The sequence below is a fragment of the Dermochelys coriacea genome, chromosome 2 (genome assembly GCF_009764565.3).
Source record: "Dermochelys coriacea isolate rDerCor1 chromosome 2, rDerCor1.pri.v4, whole genome shotgun sequence".
Classification (NCBI taxonomy): Eukaryota; Metazoa; Chordata; order Testudines; family Dermochelyidae; genus Dermochelys; species Dermochelys coriacea.
Window position 1 is genome coordinate 253818821 of NC_050069.1, and position 19497 is coordinate 253838317.

The 19497-nt window shown below is 40.6% G+C and overlaps 1 protein-coding gene across 4 annotated transcripts in view; it reads left to right on the forward strand.

Moving 5' to 3' along the window:
* Nucleotides 1–11769, forward strand: part of PAXIP1 (PAX interacting protein 1) — a 93593-nt gene extending 81824 nt beyond the window's left edge. For 3 of the 4 annotated variants that reach the window (XM_038390989.2, XM_043509653.1, XM_038390991.2), the window contains 5 exons: nucleotides 433–533; nucleotides 2225–2359; nucleotides 2452–2527; nucleotides 10131–10191; nucleotides 11005–11769. In XM_038390989.2, coding sequence (XP_038246917.1) covers nucleotides 433–533; nucleotides 2225–2359; nucleotides 2452–2527; nucleotides 10131–10191; nucleotides 11005–11020 — 389 coding nt within the window. In that variant the 3' untranslated portion in view covers nucleotides 11021–11769. Of the gene's footprint in view, nucleotides 1–432; nucleotides 534–2224; nucleotides 2360–2434; nucleotides 2528–10130; nucleotides 10192–11004 lie in introns of those variants that run through there. The other variant, XR_005291213.2, reaches the window with a different exon arrangement.
* The last annotated feature ends 7728 nt before the right edge of the window (nucleotides 11770–19497 follow it).

The window sequence follows — 19497 nt, forward strand, 5'->3', positions numbered from 1 at the left end:
ACAAATGCATTAATGTGGCTTGAAGCTCTCCAGTACAGAAATTGCGGGGCCCATATAGGATAGAAAATGCTGTTAAATGGACAAAGTAAACACAACAAAAATAAAGAAATATATTAAGAATTTTTGTCGGTCAGTAATTTTGGTTGATCCTCAATAATAGTAAAATTAAATAATAATAAAAACACATTTTATACAGGAGTCATGACTTTTAAATGTACAACACTTTTTAGTTGCTTGACTTCAATAAAAGGCAGTTTTTTCTTAAACAATGGGATTATGTTCAAGTCACATCAAAGCAAGTGAGATTTTTAATTTTTTTACCATTAGTTTTTTATAACTAAGTTTGAAATAGGGTTTGAATCTGTATAAAGAGTTATGTTGACATCTTTTCTTCCTTTGTCACTTTTGTAATGTGTATATGTTCTTTTCCAGATGAGCAGAATTTCATGCTCCGAGATGCAGAAGCTGAGGTGCTTTTCTGCTTCAGTTTAGAGGAGTCTCTAAAGAGAGCACAAGTGGCTCCGCTTTTTAAGGTACACACTTTTTAATAACATGCGTAAATACATATATTTATTTCATTGCTACAATAAAAGACAAAACATGCTTGGTCACTCATTTGATCAATCTTAAGTATATTTTTCTGATAATGATCCATGCTTTTCCCAAACATGTGCTTAAGTAATAAGACAGCTTTCCTCTGCAAAAAGGCAGAGTAACACAAAAGGCTAAAAACTTGGGTGTCTAAAACCAAATGAAAGAACTCTCTAAAGTGTGTTATTGCTATTAGCTGAAATTTATACATGCACTTATAGGGGAAACAATCTTATATATATGTTTATTGCACAATGCTGATACAAGTGTGACATTTTTATTGTTAGCTTTGAATTAAAGTTCCACTTAGAGCCAAAGTTTTAATGCAGTTTCATAATCTTTTAAAGCAGTCTGACTTCTTAATAAAAATATATATGCAAACTAGTTTCATCTGTACAATCTCTTCACTTTCAGACTCCTGTTAAGAGCAGAATATGATTCTTCTAAGAATATTTGTATAGGTAGATTTCTAAATATTTCATGTAAAAACTTGCAATGAAATAACCTGGAAATTACTAAAATCATATGTCGGATAGTATTGCTATTGGAATACTACCTCTGTTCACAGTTGGTTTTATTCTTATACTTAAAGAAAAACTGTTTCTGTTGGCCTTTCTATGCTATGTTTTCACAGCAAACAAGAAAACGCATTCACCTTTGTCTTGAAAGCAATACATAATGAGACAAATCTCATCTAAAAGATGAATTTCCTGAACTTTGCCCCAGGATTGTGCATTATACAAAACAATTTGAGATTTGGAGTGGAAGTATTGTTTTAACAGAGACCAATTTACTTAGACATTTTTTTTAAATCTATCACTTTAGGCATGTCAAAATAACTCATGAGGGATCTAGAATAAAACCTTTTGCACCTGGTATACTTCAGTCAGAAATTCAGAAGCCAAAAATAATGTAAAACTTCAGTTTTTTTCTGGAAGTAAAATTGGTTGGAGGATCAAAGGAAGTTAAAATAGCATCTCTTCACCAGTTCAGATGGCAAGAACACATCTTCCCTCTAGCAAGTAGGAACAGATAAAGTACACTGTATATGATCACTTCCGTTAAGAGTCTCAAGCAGGCAGAAAGCTAGTTGTAGTTTTGTTGGCAGACAATAGAAATTAGTGGTTATAAATTGGACAATAAGAAATTGTCTGTGAAATTAGATAACTAGATACAGAAATTAAATAGAAATAGAAATTTAGTGGTTATAAATTGGACAATAAGACTTACCTTTCCTTTGTAGAAGTCCTTTTGCAAGCTATTGGGCAACCACACAGTTGAAATAGGGGTGTTTCTTTTTCATCCTTACCTAATTGCTGTTTAATATTCATTCAGAAAATTTACCATTTGAAGGTTTTATGGTCATTTTTGTAAGTGTCACAGAAAGATTTTAAGTAAATAGGGGCAGATCTTTATCTCATGTAAATTGTCATAGCTCTGAATGGAGCTGTGACAGTTGACACCAGCTGAAGATCTGCTTCATAATTTATAAAATGACCCTTGCATTATAGTGGATGTCAGCACTATACACCTCAGATGCTAAAGGATCAAAAGTTGTACTCTTTACTTTCCCCTTTTTTACATCTAATTGATGTGTATGTATATGTTTTTTTAAAAAATTGTTTGTTTTTAGGGAAAATATTTTTACATTACACCTGGAATTTGTCCTAGTCTTTCCACCATGAAGGCAATTGTGGAATGTGCAGGAGGAAAAGTATTATCCAAACAACCTTCTTTTCGAAAACTTATGGAACACAAACAGAACAAAGTGAGTACAGTATCACTTGGCTTTCTAAATATTGTGTATAAAATATATTATTCTCTTATTTGAACTCATATTTAGTATTTTTTTTAATGTAGAGTTTGTCAGCGATAATCTTGATATCCTGTGAAAATGATCTTCACTTATGTCGAGAATATTTTGCCAGAGGCATAGGTACGTGTGAACTGCTAATAGAATTCCAAATCATAAATTTGTTTACTGTATTTATTTTTCATTGTTTAAGTACATGCACCTATTATTGGGAACAGTCATAGATTAAAATACAGTTAAAGGAATACTGTCTGTTTCAAAAAAAATCAAATATGATGAAGCACCTTTTTAATATTATGTCCTTGGTTTTAAAATAAAATATATAGGGTTTTTCTGTTCACCTGCTGATGTTTGAGAGGCCCATTACTGTCACCCAATCGGTCAGACCCCTACCTTCTCCTTCCTGCCATCTTTATGTGCAGATTTTCTGCTGCCTTTTAGTTTCAACTCTGCTACTGCAGAATACTCTTGCAGGACCAAAAAGACTGCATGTTAGTCCTTCCCAACTTAGTAGTGCTTGAGTGATGTCATCATACCAATTCATAAGACAGAAAATGCAGTTGACTAGCAACAAATGAACAAGCTGCATATCTTTCTCTGTTTTAGGTTTATATTCTGATCTCAGTATATCTCATGAAATCCTTAAAATTTAAATAGTAGGTACAGCATTTTCAGATGGAAATGTGATTTTGAAGTTGTCAGTGTCTCCAAGGCAGAGTAATCAATTTTTCTTCAAGTAGTGTCCGTCTGGGTGCTTCATTTTAGGTGCGCTTGCTCCTTCTGCATATTTAATTAGATATTTCACATAAGTGTCCATTTGGCCTGCGCGTGTGTGTTACCCAGTCTCATGCTCCACACCGTGGTTATATTGCACTCTGTGGGCGAACCACCCTCAGTTTCTTCTTAACTGCCTCGGTCTGAGACAGAGCCTTAGCAGCCATCCGTGTTGATTTTTACCTCAACTGGGACCCCATAGCTCTTATAATAGCTGTTGTTATTCATATATAACTACACACTAACAACAACTAGAATACATGTATATAAAAAATATGGGCATGCCTGGTTATCCTGATTTCAAACGCTGTCTATCATGCCAGGAGACAGTGCCAGTGAGTGAGACACTCTCCTAGTGCATCCGTTGCCTTAGGGAATCTCATATATCCCAAAAGTGTAACTTCTGCCTGGTATTAAAATCTAGAACCAGAAAAAACAGGATCAAATTTCAGCTTCTCATGATGGAAACTTGCTGCACCCAGCCTCTGAACCTCGCTGCACCTCGCTATATGCTGGTATCTGAATAAGTGGGCTGCCTCTACTGTCTCCCATCTAAGAGGGGAACCCATGATTCCTCTCATAAAGTCTCTTCCAAAAGATAGTGCCTTAAGTTCTCCAGGAATGGAATCTATCTCAGAGAAGCCTCAGTGGCCAAGGACACCAGCCAATTTAGCACCCATTGGTCTCCAACCCGGCATCCACTAGGCTGCTGGTTTCTCAAGTACCAAGGACACTGTTAAGCCTAAAGACTCCAGATAGTTGGCTCCAGTAGGCCATCGGTACAATCAGGAGAGCAAGGCAGCAAGAAGAGCTCTACCTCTTCTCACTTGGTATTTGCTCAGGCTCCATCTGGACTCCCCTCAGAGCATTTGAGACACATAGTACCCTCAACTCCCTCAGCCACCATTACTTCGGCTCAGGCCATGGACTTGGTACTGACAACACTCTCAGTACTGCAAGAGTTTTGTTTTCCCCAAGACCTCGCTGTTTCAAAGATGCCTGACTCACCATTGCTTGACTCTGATCTTCTCTCAGTACCAACGACCTGCAGCTCTCCTGACACCCGTCCAGTACAGACAGTTTTACCTTCTATTTCTTCCAGTGCTCCACCACTCCAGAGTGATCTGGAAGAGGAGGATTCTGATGAAGATCTTGCCTCGGTCTCAAATATCTGTCCAAGGCTGCCCTCTCCACCCTTATAAAGGCACTTTTCCAGAGGCTTCTAAGGAATTTAATCACATTCATGAGAGATGTCCACAGCCACCATCTCACTGGTAGAAGCACCCATGGATGCCTCCACCCATGCCATATGCACCACCCCATTGGCCATACTGGGCCCCTAAGTGGCTTACCATCAGCAATTCTCTAGGGCCTCAAGTACCACCTGTCAGAGAGATAAATAGCCTTCATCACCCTCTCTCTCTCTGGGAGACCAGAACCTCAGGAAGAAACCTTTGAGGAACAGGAAGCTAGGGCTAATGAAGAGGTCTTTCTACCAGCCAACGTCTCTTCTTAATCCCCGAATGAAGCTGTTAAGCCACCTCCACCATCCCTGGCAGACAATTTCAGGCAGTTCCAGAACCTTATCAAGAGACTCGTGGATTCTTTGACGATCCCTCATGAGGAGGTTAAAGAGCCATATCATAAGCTGCTTGACATCCTTCATTCAGCTTAATTGGCCCACATCGCCCTGCCTGTTAATGAGGCCTCCTAGATCCTGTAAAGACCCTCCTAGACCCCGCAAAGGTTATCTGGCACACTCTGTGCAAAATTCCATCCATGTGCAAGAGTGTGGATAAGAAATATGTCCCCTGTAAGTATTCAGTATTATTTTCATATCCCCCTCCTAACTCCTGGTGGTCAAGGTGGTTAATATACATAGAAGGCAGCACCACACTAAATGTCTGCTCTGTGATAGAAATCATAAGGGTCTCAACTTGTTCAGTAGAAAATCTTGTTTGTCAGCTACTTTACAGTTCAGAATAGCCAACTGCCAGCAATTGATGGCAAAGTACAACCATACGAATTATACCAAGCTGAATTCCTTTACTGAGCATCTACCAACAGAACAAAGAGCAGTTCCAAGCAACTATTGCAGAAGGCCAGCTTCTTGCCAGAACATTTCTGCAGGCCTCTGTCGACGCTGCTGATACTGCCACTCGTTCAGTTTCTACAGCGGTAGTTATGAAGAGGGCCTCCTGGCTGCAGCTCTCTGGATTTCCAAAGGAGGTCCAGAATATGGGCAAAGACCTCCAGCTTGAAGGCACTAAACGGCTGACAGCACAGACAAATCTCTGCATATGTTAAATGACTCTAGGATTACTTTGTGTTTTTTGGGGATTTATATACCTACCCACAAGAGAAAGTTTAGTAAGTCACACACAGTGCAGAGATCCTGCCCTGTCCAATTTTCAATCTCCCAGAGATCATATGAACCTCAACACCAGAGACAGAGGTTCCAGAGGAGAGAAAACTACCCATTTCCCAACCTTTGACCTCTCACCCTTCCACCTTGAAACACCAGTTTTGACAGGGTGGTCAAGGTACTGAGCTCCCATCCCCGTTCATACCAACTGCAGTGATTCACCTGCGTTCCTCCCTTCAGAGACTGCCTTTACCACTTTTGGCAGGCTTGGGAGTCTATCGCTACAGACAGGTAGGTTTTGGAAATCATCTCCACCAAGTGTCGAGGTCACTTCTCTTCCTCCTGTCAATCCCCCTTCTACATCCCTCTTCAGGGAATCCTCTCGTGAGCCCCTTCTAAGATAAGAAAGACGCTCTCCTACTCTTGGATGCTATAGAGCCTGTTTTCATGCAGCACAGAGGGAAGGGTTTTTATTCCAGGTTCTTCCTTGTTCCAAAAATAAGAATAGCAGTTGGAAACCCATCCTAGATGTAAGGCAACTCAACACATTTGCGAAGGCATAGAATTTAAAAATGGTGACACTTGCAGCAGTAATTCCATCGCTGGACCAAGGGGATTGAGTCTGAGTCCTCAACCTTCAGGGCACATATTTCCATATAGTGATCCACCAGTCTCACAAAAGATTCCTATGTTTTACTGTTGGTCAGGACCACTTTCAGAACAGGGTTCCCTTTTGGTCTCTCATCTGCCCCAAAGGTTACATCAGTAGTAGCAGCACACCTCTGCAGAAAAGGAATTCTGATGTTCCCTTACCTAAACGATTGGCTTCTGAAAGGTTGTTCTCATGACAAAACTTCACTGGCTATTTGCAAGGCCATGGACCTCTTCCTTGAGCTGGGCCTACAATTGAACATTCGAAAGTCCTTGATCTGTACAAGGGTTAGAATTCATAGGAGCTTATTTTGATTCAATAGCAGCAAGAGCCTACCTCCCAATGCACAGATTCATGGCCCTATCCAACATAGCACAATCCAGATCAGCCCACAGACTCCAGTCAAGAACTGTCTACAGCTGTTGAGACATATAGCAGCTGGCACTTTCATTTACAGACCATGTAAGACTGCGAATGCATTGCCTTTAAGGGTGGCTCAGGACTGTTTATTCACCAGGCAGACACAGACTAACCACATTATTTTCCATACCCACCTTTGTTGAAGGAATCTCACGTCTGCACAGGAGTCCTTTTTGCCTGCCATTCCTCAATGATTGCGAAACAACCGATGCATCCCTATCAGGTTGGGGAGCACATCTGGACATCCACATGGCCCAGGGCAGGTGGACCCCTCAGGAGGCCTCTCTTCACATCAACCTCCTAGAGCTCAGGGATGTCATATGCGTCTATCCAATTTCTATCATTGATTGGGGCAAACACATAAAGGTCATGATGGACAACTTATCAAGCATGTTCTATTTTAACCATCACAGCAGCTTACCTTCCAGGTGCTCAGATTGTGACTGTGGATACACTCGGCAAGTACTTCTCTCAGGACCATGAGTGAGAAATAGATTCCATTGCATTTCACCACATATTTTGGCAATGGGGCATCCTTTAGATAGACCTGTTTTGCCATGGCCAGAAACAAGAAATGTGCTCAGTTTCTCTCCAGAGGCAGGCAGGATCACCAATCCTTTCACCTTCAGTGGTCATCAGGTCTGTTGTATGCCTTCCCTCTGACTCCTGTAATATCCAAAGTTCTGCTCAAGATGAAAAGGACAAAGGCAGAGTTATTCTAAGAGTTCTAGACAGACATGGTTTCCTTACCTCATACAGCTGGCTGCTTGCTCACCAATCATTCTCCGGACCATTCTTTATCTTATCTCCCAAGAACATGAGAAGATCCTTTGTCCCAATCTCTTAAGTCCTTTGCCTCAAAACATGGCTAGTTGATTGTTCACAGGTTTAGAGACAGCCTGTTTGAAGGGAGTACAAAGAGTACAGTTACGCAGCAGGAAGCAGTCGGGGTGCTACACTTACTTGCAGAAATGGACAAAATATCACTGCTTTGTGTGACTAGCAACCTTGTTGCTGTCAGATGCACTTGAATATCTCCTGAAAGTAAAAAAAACAAACTTGGGTTTGTTGCTGAGCTCCACTAGGGTCCACCTATGGTCATCACAGCCTTCCACTACCCAATAAAGGATTATTCCATGCTTGCTTACTCAATTACAATGAGATTCCTCAGGGGATTCCAAAATCTCTTTCCGCAAGTCAATAACCCTACTCCAATTTGGGACCTTAGCTTGGCTCTTAAATGTTTTGAGAGCTCTGTTCAAACCAGTGGCTACATGTACACTCCTCCATTTATCGATGAAAATGGCATTCTTGGTAGCCATCATGTCAGCTCGACGAGTTGGGGAAATTGAGGCCCTTATGGCATACCCCTTCCTTCACTTTATTTTTCAAAGATAGTCACGTGACAATTTCTCCCCCGAATTTCTACCAGTGAGAAGAGCCCTGGCCTTCTGTCTTGATGGGACTAGATCTTTCAGAAAGTGTCCCAAATTGTTTGTCTCAATTGCAGACAGATCAGAAAGGTCTGCAGCCTCAAGGCTTTCCAAATGGATATCTGGCTGTTTTGGTTGTTGCTATCAATCTTGCAATTTCCAAGCACCCTTGGACATACGGTACTCATTCTGCGTGGTCTATCTACAGCCTTTCTGAAGAATGTTCCCATTACTGAAAATGTAGCATTGCAACTTTGACCCCTGTACGTACCTTTGCTGAGCACTATGCAAAACCTCACGACTCTGCTTCTGGTGCTGTGTTTCAGAGGTGATGCGTGGAGGGGTGGGGGGTCAAGTGTCTCCCCCTCCCCCCCCCGATTTGTCAGGGCGCCCAGCAGCAAAGCAGCAGCAGCTCCCCTGGTGGCTGCACTTGCCGTCTGTCCATGCAGCGTGGGGAGGGAGGAAGAAGCAGGGTGACTGGCTGCAGGCTGAGCTCCTTCCCCCTCGGTATTGGGGCTGTTTCTCCATCCCTGCTGCTGGAGTCCAAGCAGTTCCCACTGTCAGCTTTGTAGACCACCTGCTGAGGTGAGTCAGGGAGTGGAAGCAGAGGCAACACGTGGGGAGGTCACCTGCTCTCCCCCCAAAAAAAACCTTTCAGTTATGCCCCCGACTATCCACAGTTACGTCATCTCTGCTGTGTTTAGCTTTGTTATACTTCATTCAATATGGACTTAACTCTGAAGCCCCCTCCTCCTTGAGGGGAGCTGCTCAGTCGTCACCTAGAATGGAGCACAGACACAGACAGAGACACTACTCAAACGAGAAGAAGAAATGGTTACTCAGTGCAGTAACTGGCTCTTTGCGTCAGGGATCACAGGGATGGCCAACCTGAGCCTGAGAAGGAGCCAGAATTTACCAATGTACATTGCCAAAGAGCCACAGTAATAAATCTGCAGCCCCCTATCCAAGGAGCCGCATATTAACTTCTGAAGAGCCGCATGCGGCTCCGGAGCCACAGGTTGGCCACCCCAACGTAGTGCATGTGCAGGCCGAATGGACGCTGCTATGTGAAATCTCCGATCAAAGGCACGGGGGCACAAGTACACAGAGAGAGAGGGACACATCTCAATCGGTGCTCCAAAGAACCACAGGGTGAGAAACCATTTCATAGACCCACCTATGACTGATATGAGGCCATCATTGAAGGGCAGGGCTTAACCACTTGGTGTTTGGTGTGAGGTGGGGGAATTGCTTTGATACCAATCCTGAAGGATCTGAAGAAAATAAATTTGTCAATAGGACAGAAGAACACTTTAAACACAAACTAATCCTGTGCTGGAGAGGGGACAAACAGAGAAGTTCTGACTCTGCTGCGTGTAGCAGGGAGGACTGTAGGCAGTTCCAACTTGCTGCCATAGGCAGTCAGAGGGAATTGAATGGCAGTTGGGGCTGCACTCCCTTTTATGCCCTGGGGTTTGGGAAACTGGGACATTCAGGATGCATGGGTGGACCCAGTTGACACTGCTGGCCAAACTTTCTGAACCTGCATGCATTAGATGCCCAAACACCAATAGCGGGATCCACACAGACAGTACTTGAACATCTACATACAGTAGCCACAAATACCGACCCAGTGCAATAACCAACAGTAATCACGCTTCAGACAAAAAAAAAAAAACTACATCATCTTCCTAACCAAAGCTTTGATCCTGCACTGAACTCCATGTGGACAGACCCCTCTCCCCGTGTGCTCCGGTAGTGCTTCACTGACAGAACTGCACTCCAGTGGTGCTTCAGGGTTTTTCTCAAACAGAACTTTGCACAGGATCAGGGTCCATTTCAGGCAAGTGGTCAAGCAGATAGGCCAAGTCAGTAGACTTGAGCTGTGTTGCATTGGTAGAGGAAATACGGTCACTGTAAAACAATCCACAGAGAATGCCAGTCTTCCAGTTCTTTCGTGTTCAATTCTAGGTCTGTCAGTGGACATATCTCAGCTGATTCCCCCATGCTCCTTGTGATGTAGAATGAAGAAGGCTCTCTCTGTAGTATATTAATCTTATATATTTTTTTTAATATTTCTAGATGTGCATAATGCTGAGTTTGTTCTGACTGGAGTACTGACTCAAACACTGGATTATGAATCATATCCTTTTTATATGAAAACCAAGAATGCTTCAGTGATTGTTGGGAAAGGTTCTATGGTTTTACTAAATGTATTTATATACTAGGAGACAAGGTAAGTTACGACGTTAGTCTGTGGTTTCTGGAGATGTAGGTTCAATTTAAAGTGGAATGAATTTGGTGACTTTTTTCCAGTCACAGAAGGCATTACAATCACTCATATGTGTAATCTTCTCTCTGTCATATTCACCCTCCTCCCTTTTTGCACAGTTAGACCTATCTAGACGCTGACTGCTTTGTCTTGAATTTAAGACTTGTGTGCATTTGTGGGAAAACATACTTGCTGTTTTCCCAGTACTTGACAGATTACTTCAGATTCCCCTGAAGCAGAGAACCCTTTGGGGTAGGTGAGTTGGGGAGTGATCTGAATAATTAATTTTAAAATGTCAGATATTATCTTGATTACTGGAACTAAACATTTTTGGATTGCAATAGTGTATCAAAGATGGATAAAGAAGGTACTACATAAATATGATGTAATTGATGGGGGGGTATCCTAAAAATTTGTGGCTTGTTTGAAGTATATTCTAGAAAAGATTACTCTGAACAAAAAAAAAAAAAAGTAGATTGAACAACAACATTAAGCAAAAATATAAATTCTATCTGTCAGTGGTTTCTAAAAGTAGCAAATAGCTTGTTAGTCCAGAATGTTGTAAACCCTGTAGATTTCAGTAATATTCACCTAAGAAAAGCAAGTATTATACTTCTAGTTAATGTTTTATGTAAATGTTTTCTGCACTGATGTTTCAAAGTTGTGTTCCCTTAACAAACTTACATATAAATTTACTTGATGGATAGTAAAATGCCTTATTGCTTCGGAGTCCTTGGAGCATTAAATCTAGCTGTTCCAGCCACCGTGTAAAGTAACTAATACTTCCTATGAGTGCTGTTTTCCAGCTTGTTCCTTGGGATGATGAGCAGTTCAAAGCAGGAAAGCAAAAATAAACTGCATCTTTTTTAGGATGTGTAATTTTATTATGAGGAAACATAATTTACTATGTTTTGTATTATACTACCGTTTTAAAAGATCCCATTTTAGATATCATAATTAGTTTGCTAGTTTTTAAACATTTTAACTATGGTACTTCAACCTAAAGGAAAATTTGGATGTGAAAATAAAAATAAAAAGGGCTTGCTGTCTCTTAAGTTATGGATTTGAAGATTGAAAATGTTTTGTACTTTATTTCTTACTCTATTTTCTTTTATATTGGTATTTTGCCCAAGTTTTAAATAAATGTACAATAAGTGTTTTACTCTAAATTTTAGTGGTGTTTTTTTAAATATTGTGCAGTTATGGCACTCTGGTAAAAGAGAGTGAATCATTTTTCCAAGTGGTGTAAGATTAAGTTTATTTTTTGGGGTATGTTAATATATAAAAGCCAGGTAAATTAAAGGGAAATTCTTGTAAGTGTATAAATGTGTTGGAAGGAACACATTTATAAACTTGGAGGAGGGAGTGACTACAGCCCACACACTAACTCTTTTGTGATAACTTTCTTCTGTATAATCAATTTTATAAATAAATATTTTTTAAAATCTCTCAATTTTTAACTTGTGTTTTATCAAAAGTGAACTGTTCTTGCAATACACATGCCATTACATCTACTTTATTGCTTTAGATTCCTAATCCTGATCAACAAATAGATAAAAAATCCAATCTGAGAGCACCTACATTTTGCTTAATCAACAAGCAGTTATGTTTACCTCTCCCCTGAAGAGTTTTTCTGTTTGCTGGTGAAGCAAATACTATTTAATTTATATAAGTATTTAAAACTATGTACTTTGTGTTTTAGAGAATACATAGGTTTCAGAGTAGCAGCTGTGTTAGTCTGTATCCGCAAAAAGAAAAGGAGTACTTGTGGCACCTTAGAGACTAACCAAATTTATTTGAGCATAAGCTTTTGTGAGCTTTTTTAGAGAATACATAAAATCTCTCTGTGGTATTTGACCTCTCTGTTGCTTCCCTTCTGGGAATGTTTAAAGTTAGGCATATGGTTAAGTACCTTACTTAATTGGAGTCCTGCACTCTCTGATGTGATTTCTTAACCATTTTTTGCTCCTCTCTGGGGTTACTATAATACATGACATCTTCAAACTATATAGTCTGTTTACTGCTGATCTTAGAGCTGGATAAAATTGAGTTAAAAATTTTGCTAAAAAATTTTCATGACTTCGCCAGTTCTAGTGATATCTATTGGAATTTTTTGTTGTTGTTGAAACATGTATCATTCTAAATAAATATTGATTCTTCATTGAGAATTGCCTCTGCAGAGTCTCACTCTTGGGCATGTGCACATTGTCGGTAAGAGCTCTGAAACTATTTAGAAAGCAGTGAATGTTGGTACACTGTGCACTCTTCTAGAATCTGAGAATTAAGTGTGAGGATATTTAAGAAAACAGCCTTGTTGTCCTAGGTTTTCTTACCACCATGGAAAATGGGTCCCTAAACTATCACTTAAGTTTTCTTTAGCATTGTAGTTTTCACTTCATATCTTTTTACTCTGAGTAGTGATTTGTGAGGGAAGGGGGCACAAAAATACATGATGGTGACAAAGGTTTTAGCGGAATGAGTTTTGGTATGGCTGTCCTATCAACAAGTGACAAAGCTATGAGAAAAGTTGTCTCTTGCTTCAGGGTAGGTGGAGAGGCTGAAAGGGAGCAGAAGTTAGCCAGGATCAGAACAGGGGGGAAAAAAAAACAAACAAGACTTTCCAAACTTCCACCTTGTGACACCAAAATGGGATGGCACTCAGCAAGTTGTGCAACTCTTCGTAATATGATCTCTTTCTTGCAGGGTTTAATCAGCAGTGAAATAATTCTCATTGTTGATGTTTAAATCATCAACCGTCACAGTATTTTTTGTTTTTAATTTTAATACTTCTGGGAGTCGCATAAAAGAGGTGCGAAAATGCAGCAGGAGTCAACTGGCTGTGTATTTCTTGATGGGTTATTGTTTTCATTCAAAAGAAATTTCTGCTGTGTATTGGCAGTTTTTTAAAGAGAAATAATAAGGGCACAAGAGCAAACTATCCAACTATGTAGGAAAGATAGGAAGTATGGCAAGAACCACACTGGCTTAACCAGGAGCTTGTCAATGATCTGAAACTCAAAAAAAACAAAACAAAAAAAAACACCTACATAAAGGAGAAACTCGGACAAATTACAAAGGATGAATATAAACAAACAAGCAGCATGTAGGGACAAAATTAGAAAGGCAAAGGCACATAATGAGACTAAATTAGCTAGAGACATAAAGGGCAACAAGAAAACATTCTACAAATTAGAAGAAAGAGGAAGAACAGGGATAGAATAGGCCCATTACTCAATGACAGGGGGTGGGGAAGGCAATAACAGAAAATGGCAGAATTACTAAACTTTTGTTTTCAGTTTTTACCAAAAAGGTTAGCAGCAATCTGATGTCTAACATAGTGAAAGGCAGTGAAAATGAAGTATGATCTGAGTCTAAATTAGTGAAAGAACAAGATAAAAATTACTTAGACAAGCTAAATGTCTTCAAGGCACCAGGGCCTGATGAAATACATCCTAGAATATTCAAGGAGCTGACTGAGGAGATATCTGAGCCATAAGTGATTATCTTCAAAAACTCATGGAAAATGGGAGAGATTTCAGAGGACCGGAAGAGGGCAAATAGTGTCAATCTATAAAAAAGGGAATAAGGACAACCTGTGGAATTACAGACTAATCGGTTTAAACTTCAGTACCCAGAAAGATTATGGAGGAAATAATCAAGCAATCAGTTTGCAAACACATAGAACATAATAAAGCGATAAGTAACAGTCAAAAATAAATCATGTCAAACCAACTTAATAGCTTTTTTCACAGGGTAACAAGCCTTGTTGATGGGGGAAGTGATACGTCATGACTTTAGTAAGGATATGTCTATACATCCAGTGCTTCAGTGGCACAGCTGTACCAATGGGAGGGAGCTCTCCTGTGAGCATAAAAAACCCCACCTCCATGAGCAGTGTAAATTATGTCAGTGGGATAAGCTCTCTCACCGACATAGTGCTGTCCACATGAACGCTTATGTCAGTGTAACATGTCTCTGAAGGGGATGGAATATTCACACCCGAGCAACATACATTTTGGCAACAGGCTGTAGTGTAGACAGCCAAAGACTTCTGATAAAGTCTTGCATAATCTTCTCATCAACAAACTAGGAAATAAAGCCTAGATGGAGCTACTCTAAGGTGGGTGCATAACTGGTTGGAAAACTGTTTCCAGAGACTAGTTATCAGTGATTCACAGTCAACCTGGAAGGGCATATCAAATGGAGTCCTGCAGGAATCTGTCCTGGTTACAGTTCTGTTCACTATCTTCATCAATGATTTAGATAATGGCATAGAGAGTACACTTGTAAATTTTGTGGACAATACCAAGCCGGGAGGGGTTGCACATGCTTTGGAGGCTAGAATTATAATTCAAAATGATCTGGACAAATTAGAGAAATGGTCTGAAGTAAACAGAATGAAATTCAGTAAGGACAAATGCAAAGTACTCCACTTAGGAAGGAGCAATCAATTGCAAACATACAAAATGGGAAGTGACTGCCTAGGAAGGAGTACTGTGGAAAAGGATCTGGGATTAATAGTGGACACGTGCTAAGTATGAGTCAATAGTGTAACACTATTGCAAAAAACAAAAAAACACACAAACCCCACACCAAATATACCACATAATTCTGGGATGTAATAGCAGGAGTGTTGTAAGCAAGACACAAGAAGTAATTCTTCCGCTCCACTCTGCTCTGATAAGGCCTTAACTGAAGTATTGTGTCCAGTTCTGGGCGCCACATTTCAGGAAAGATATGGACAAATTGGAGAAATTCCAGAGGAAAGCAACAAATGATTAAAGATCTAAAAAAGGTGAACTCTGAGGAAAGATTGGAAAAAAAACTGGGTTTATTTAGTCTGGAGAAGAGAAGATTGAGGGGGAACATGGTTACTGTTTACATGTACATAAAAAATTGTTACAAGAAGGAGGGAGAAAAATTGTTCTCCTTAACTTCTGAGGGTAGGACAAGCAGCAATGGGCTGAAAGCTTTCTAACTGTCAGGGTAGTTAAACATTGGAACAAATTGCCCAGAAATGTTGTGGCATCTCTGTCACGGGAGTGGCATCTCTGTCACGGGAGGTTTAAGATTAGATAAGACCATTTGAGTGGTTTGTTTTTACATAGTCCTTCCTTGAGTGCAGGGGACTAGTCTACATGATCTATTGAGGTCCCTTCCAGTCCTACACTTCTGTTATTCTGTGGTTGTTTACAAAAACCCTTTTAAATTGAATGGGGTAATATTCCATTTTGGTATGTTTTTTTTTATATCACAACCTTTGAAATTCATAATTAAAACTGATGGGTTAGCTGTTGTATGCTGTTTAAAAATCATTTTCTCTGTGCTATGCATCAGTTTGTGGGGGTTAAGAGGCTTTGTTATACAAAAAAAACCAAAAACCCCTGCGTTTGTTGCTCCTGGCCTTGCATTTAAAGCAATTGTTCTGAAGTAGAAATATTTTCAATGCATAATCTGTGCCAGTCCGAGTTCTAGAATTTCATGTCTTCACAGTACACTACAAATATTAATCCTCTAACAAATTTAGGCCCTGATCCTGCAATTAATAGTTTCATAAGCAAGAAGGGACCATTATGATCATCATCTAGTCTGAGTTCCTGTATAACACAGGTCATAGAACTTCCCCCAAAAAATTGCTAGAGCAGATCTTTTAGGGAAAAAAAATAATCCATTCTTTATTTAAAAGTTGTTGGTGATGGAGAATCCACCATGACCTTCGGTAAATTGTTCCTATGGTTAATTAGAATTTACACCTCATTTCCAGTTTAAATTTGTCTTGCTTCAACTTCCAGCCGTTGGATTGTGTTATATCTTTCTCTGCTAGACTGAAGAACCTATTACTAAATATTTGTTCCCAATTGTGGCAGAGTGCTGAAGGCTAGTGTTTAAGCCAGCACAGCTAGTCACTATTAGTATTAATTAGGTTCCCCTGGAGAAGACCTAATTGGACAGATTGACTCATTAGCCCCAATCTGGCCTGGTAATCAATTAGCCCATTAATAGGGAAGTCGTATAAAAGGGCACAGGAAGGAGTGCGGGGGGGGGGGGGAAAGAAGAGAAGAAGAGAAATAGAAGGCTAGGAGAACCAGTGACACCTTACCACACACCCCTTTTGGGGAAAGGGTTAGAAAGTTGAGATACAGTGTATAATGGTGTGGAGACACCACTATATATGAGAGGAGGGATTAGAACACTAAATAAACTACACAGTGGTGTTTACAAACAAGGTCTCAGTGCTGTCTGTACTTTTAGTAAAGGCAAGGCAAGGCCACAGCCCCATCACACCCATGTTGGTACTGCTAGACTAATCAAGTCACCCCTTAACCTACTGATGTAACTGTTATATACGACAGGCTGGCTTTCACCCAGGTCAGTTATATGCTGGACAGCTTCCAAATTTGACCATATATCAAAGATGGATATGAAAAAGGGACTGATTATGGAAGCAGTGTTTGTTGGTTTCTCAGCCACCTACGATACAGTCAATTACGGGCTCCTTGCCAAGGTATGAATGGTAATAAAGAGCCACCACTTCACAAAGCTAATACAGACCATACTCGAGAACAGAAGATTCTTCATGAACTTTTGGCAAACAAACAGAGCCAATGGGAACAACAGAAAAATGGGTCCCCCCGAAAGGTAGTGTCTTAGCATTTAGGTTTTTCAACATCTGCACAAATGCACATCTGGTCATTTGTGACCAGCCAACCTAACCTGCACAAGATGCTTTATCTGCGCAGATGATCTGTGTGACACAGACTAAGAAGTTTGGCATATTAGAGAGTACTCTGGTGAATGCACTTAGCACCCTAGACAAATACTATGCAGCCAACAAACTGCATGCAAACCCAATAAAGTCACAAGTCAGTGCATTCTGGCTCAAAAACTGAGCACAAACTCCATAAATCTTGTATAACTCAGAGTTACTCTCAACTGCGTATTCTCCTGTAGAGTCCACACTGAGAAAACTAAAGCCATGGTAGGTATCTGAAACATTATGGGCAAGCTGGTTACATCAAAGTGGGATACTGACCTGTCCATTCTCCAGTCAACAGCACTGGCCCTTTTCTATTTCTCTGCTGAATAAGTCTGTGCAGTGAGGGCCAGATCCCCTCACACAGCCTGCCATGATATTGCAGGGTGCCTCAAGCCTTCTCACTTCAACAGCCTCTACATCCTTGCAGATATTGCTCCTTATATATGCCACGAAGTTGCTAAGAGTCAAGCGTACACGGTGATATGCAGGTCCAAGACATCCACTATATAAACAGGATGCTTAGTCAACTAAAGTCACAAAAAAGTTTTCTTGCCACCATTAAACACCTAACATTGAACCCTTGTCTGGGTGACAGTTATGGCAAAGGGTAGAGAATGACCCTATAGCCTGTGTGCTCTAGCTCCCACTTGTTACAGATCAAGGACTATATGGTGTTACCTTAATCAACTCCACACTGGAGCTAGCCAGACTAGAGATGCAATGATCAAGTGGGACTACGCCACTGGCCCCAATGCCTGTGACTGTGGCAGAGAGCTTAAAAATATGAAGCATCTCTTGCAGTGCCATCTGCTTGAGCATGAATGTTCTTCCAATGGCCTGGTGGAGTGCATTGATTGGGCAATCATATGTGCACAGATGTAGCAAGAAGTAGTATGAGGACACAACAAGAAGATCCCTTAACATCTTTGTTAAGCTAAATAGATTTGAGCTTCTAGAGTCTATCACTATAAGGCACATCTTCTAGTCCTTTAATCATTCTCATGGCTCTTCTCTGAACCCTCTTCAGTTTATCAACATCCTTCTTGAATTGTGGGCACCAGAAGTGGACACAGTATTGCAGCAGCGATCGCACTAGTGCCAAATACTCACTTCTGGTGGTTATGAACTGTCAGGCTTCCTGCCTGACTCCCCCCTCACAGATTTTTCTTTACAACCAACTTGATTCTTCCTTCCTGGTGTTTCCTGAACTTGGTTGTCCAGGAGTTCAACAGTATCTCAACTTGTCCTCCAACACAAGAATCTTTTCCTCCAGCACAGCCACCAGTTTGTGCTTCAGGCACAGGAAATTCCTTCTGGTTTCAGGCAGGAAAGGGAATATGACACTGCTAGCGCCCTGCAGCCTTAGCAGGGCACTGATCAAAGGTCCAAGGGCTTACTCAGGCCCATGACCCAGCTACACAGCCTGTATACAGAACAGCCCACAGACAGACCATTCACCAAGTTCCACTACCTCCAAGCACGGAATTTGCTGCTGGAGCTACTCCCCCTGAAACTCTCCTGTTAGCTGCCTCTGTTCATGTGTGCGTAACTACTCATGGCAAAAATCAGTGGGACTACTCACTGTGCATAAAATTAAGCACATGCATATGCCTTTGCAGGACTGGGATCTTACCACTAAAATTGTTAGAGCTACCTACTGCAGTGCAAATCCTGTCATCTTTACTCAGGCAAATGTAGCATTGAATGTGATAGAAATTTTGCCTAGGGATTGAAATAGAACTGCTGGATTTGGCCCTACTTGTTTCTTTTTATAACTGTTCTGACCTTTAAGATTAATTTCTTCTCTCTTCAGCAGCTATGATGTTGATATATTACTATTTAACAGAAATATAGAACAGTGAAAAGAGGTGAATGTTGTAGCCTCTTAAAGGTAACACAATTTCATTTCATGAAAACTATCCAAAATACTGTCAGTTATTGCATAGAGTAGCTTGAAGAAAATGAATGCAATGATGGAACAAATGAACCCCCTGAGAACTGTGAGCTGTAAAGCATCTGTTTCATCATCAGTGGAGACAGTGTTTATGTAGCCAACATACAATATGAAGGATTTTGATTAACCTTTCAATTAGAGTAAAAAAAAAAATCTGCCAAGAAATAGTCCTTCAAGAACCACAGGAGCTGTCCAGAGCCAACTGGTTTGCACAGATGTTGGGTGTATGATTGGTGGTCAAGGGAGGATTTGACGCAGGATTCCAATATTAGATTTTGAGAGAGTATTTTCAAAGAATGGTGCATTTTATGGAGTTATAGTTACTTGGGCGATATCGATACTGCAATGTAAGCCCAGCTTTTGAAATCAGGCTCAAACCTAACCCCCCTTCCATCTACACACAAATCATGCTAGTCCAGGGCTTGGAACCAGGGACCTAGGCCCCCAAGGGGTGGAAACTCTGAGC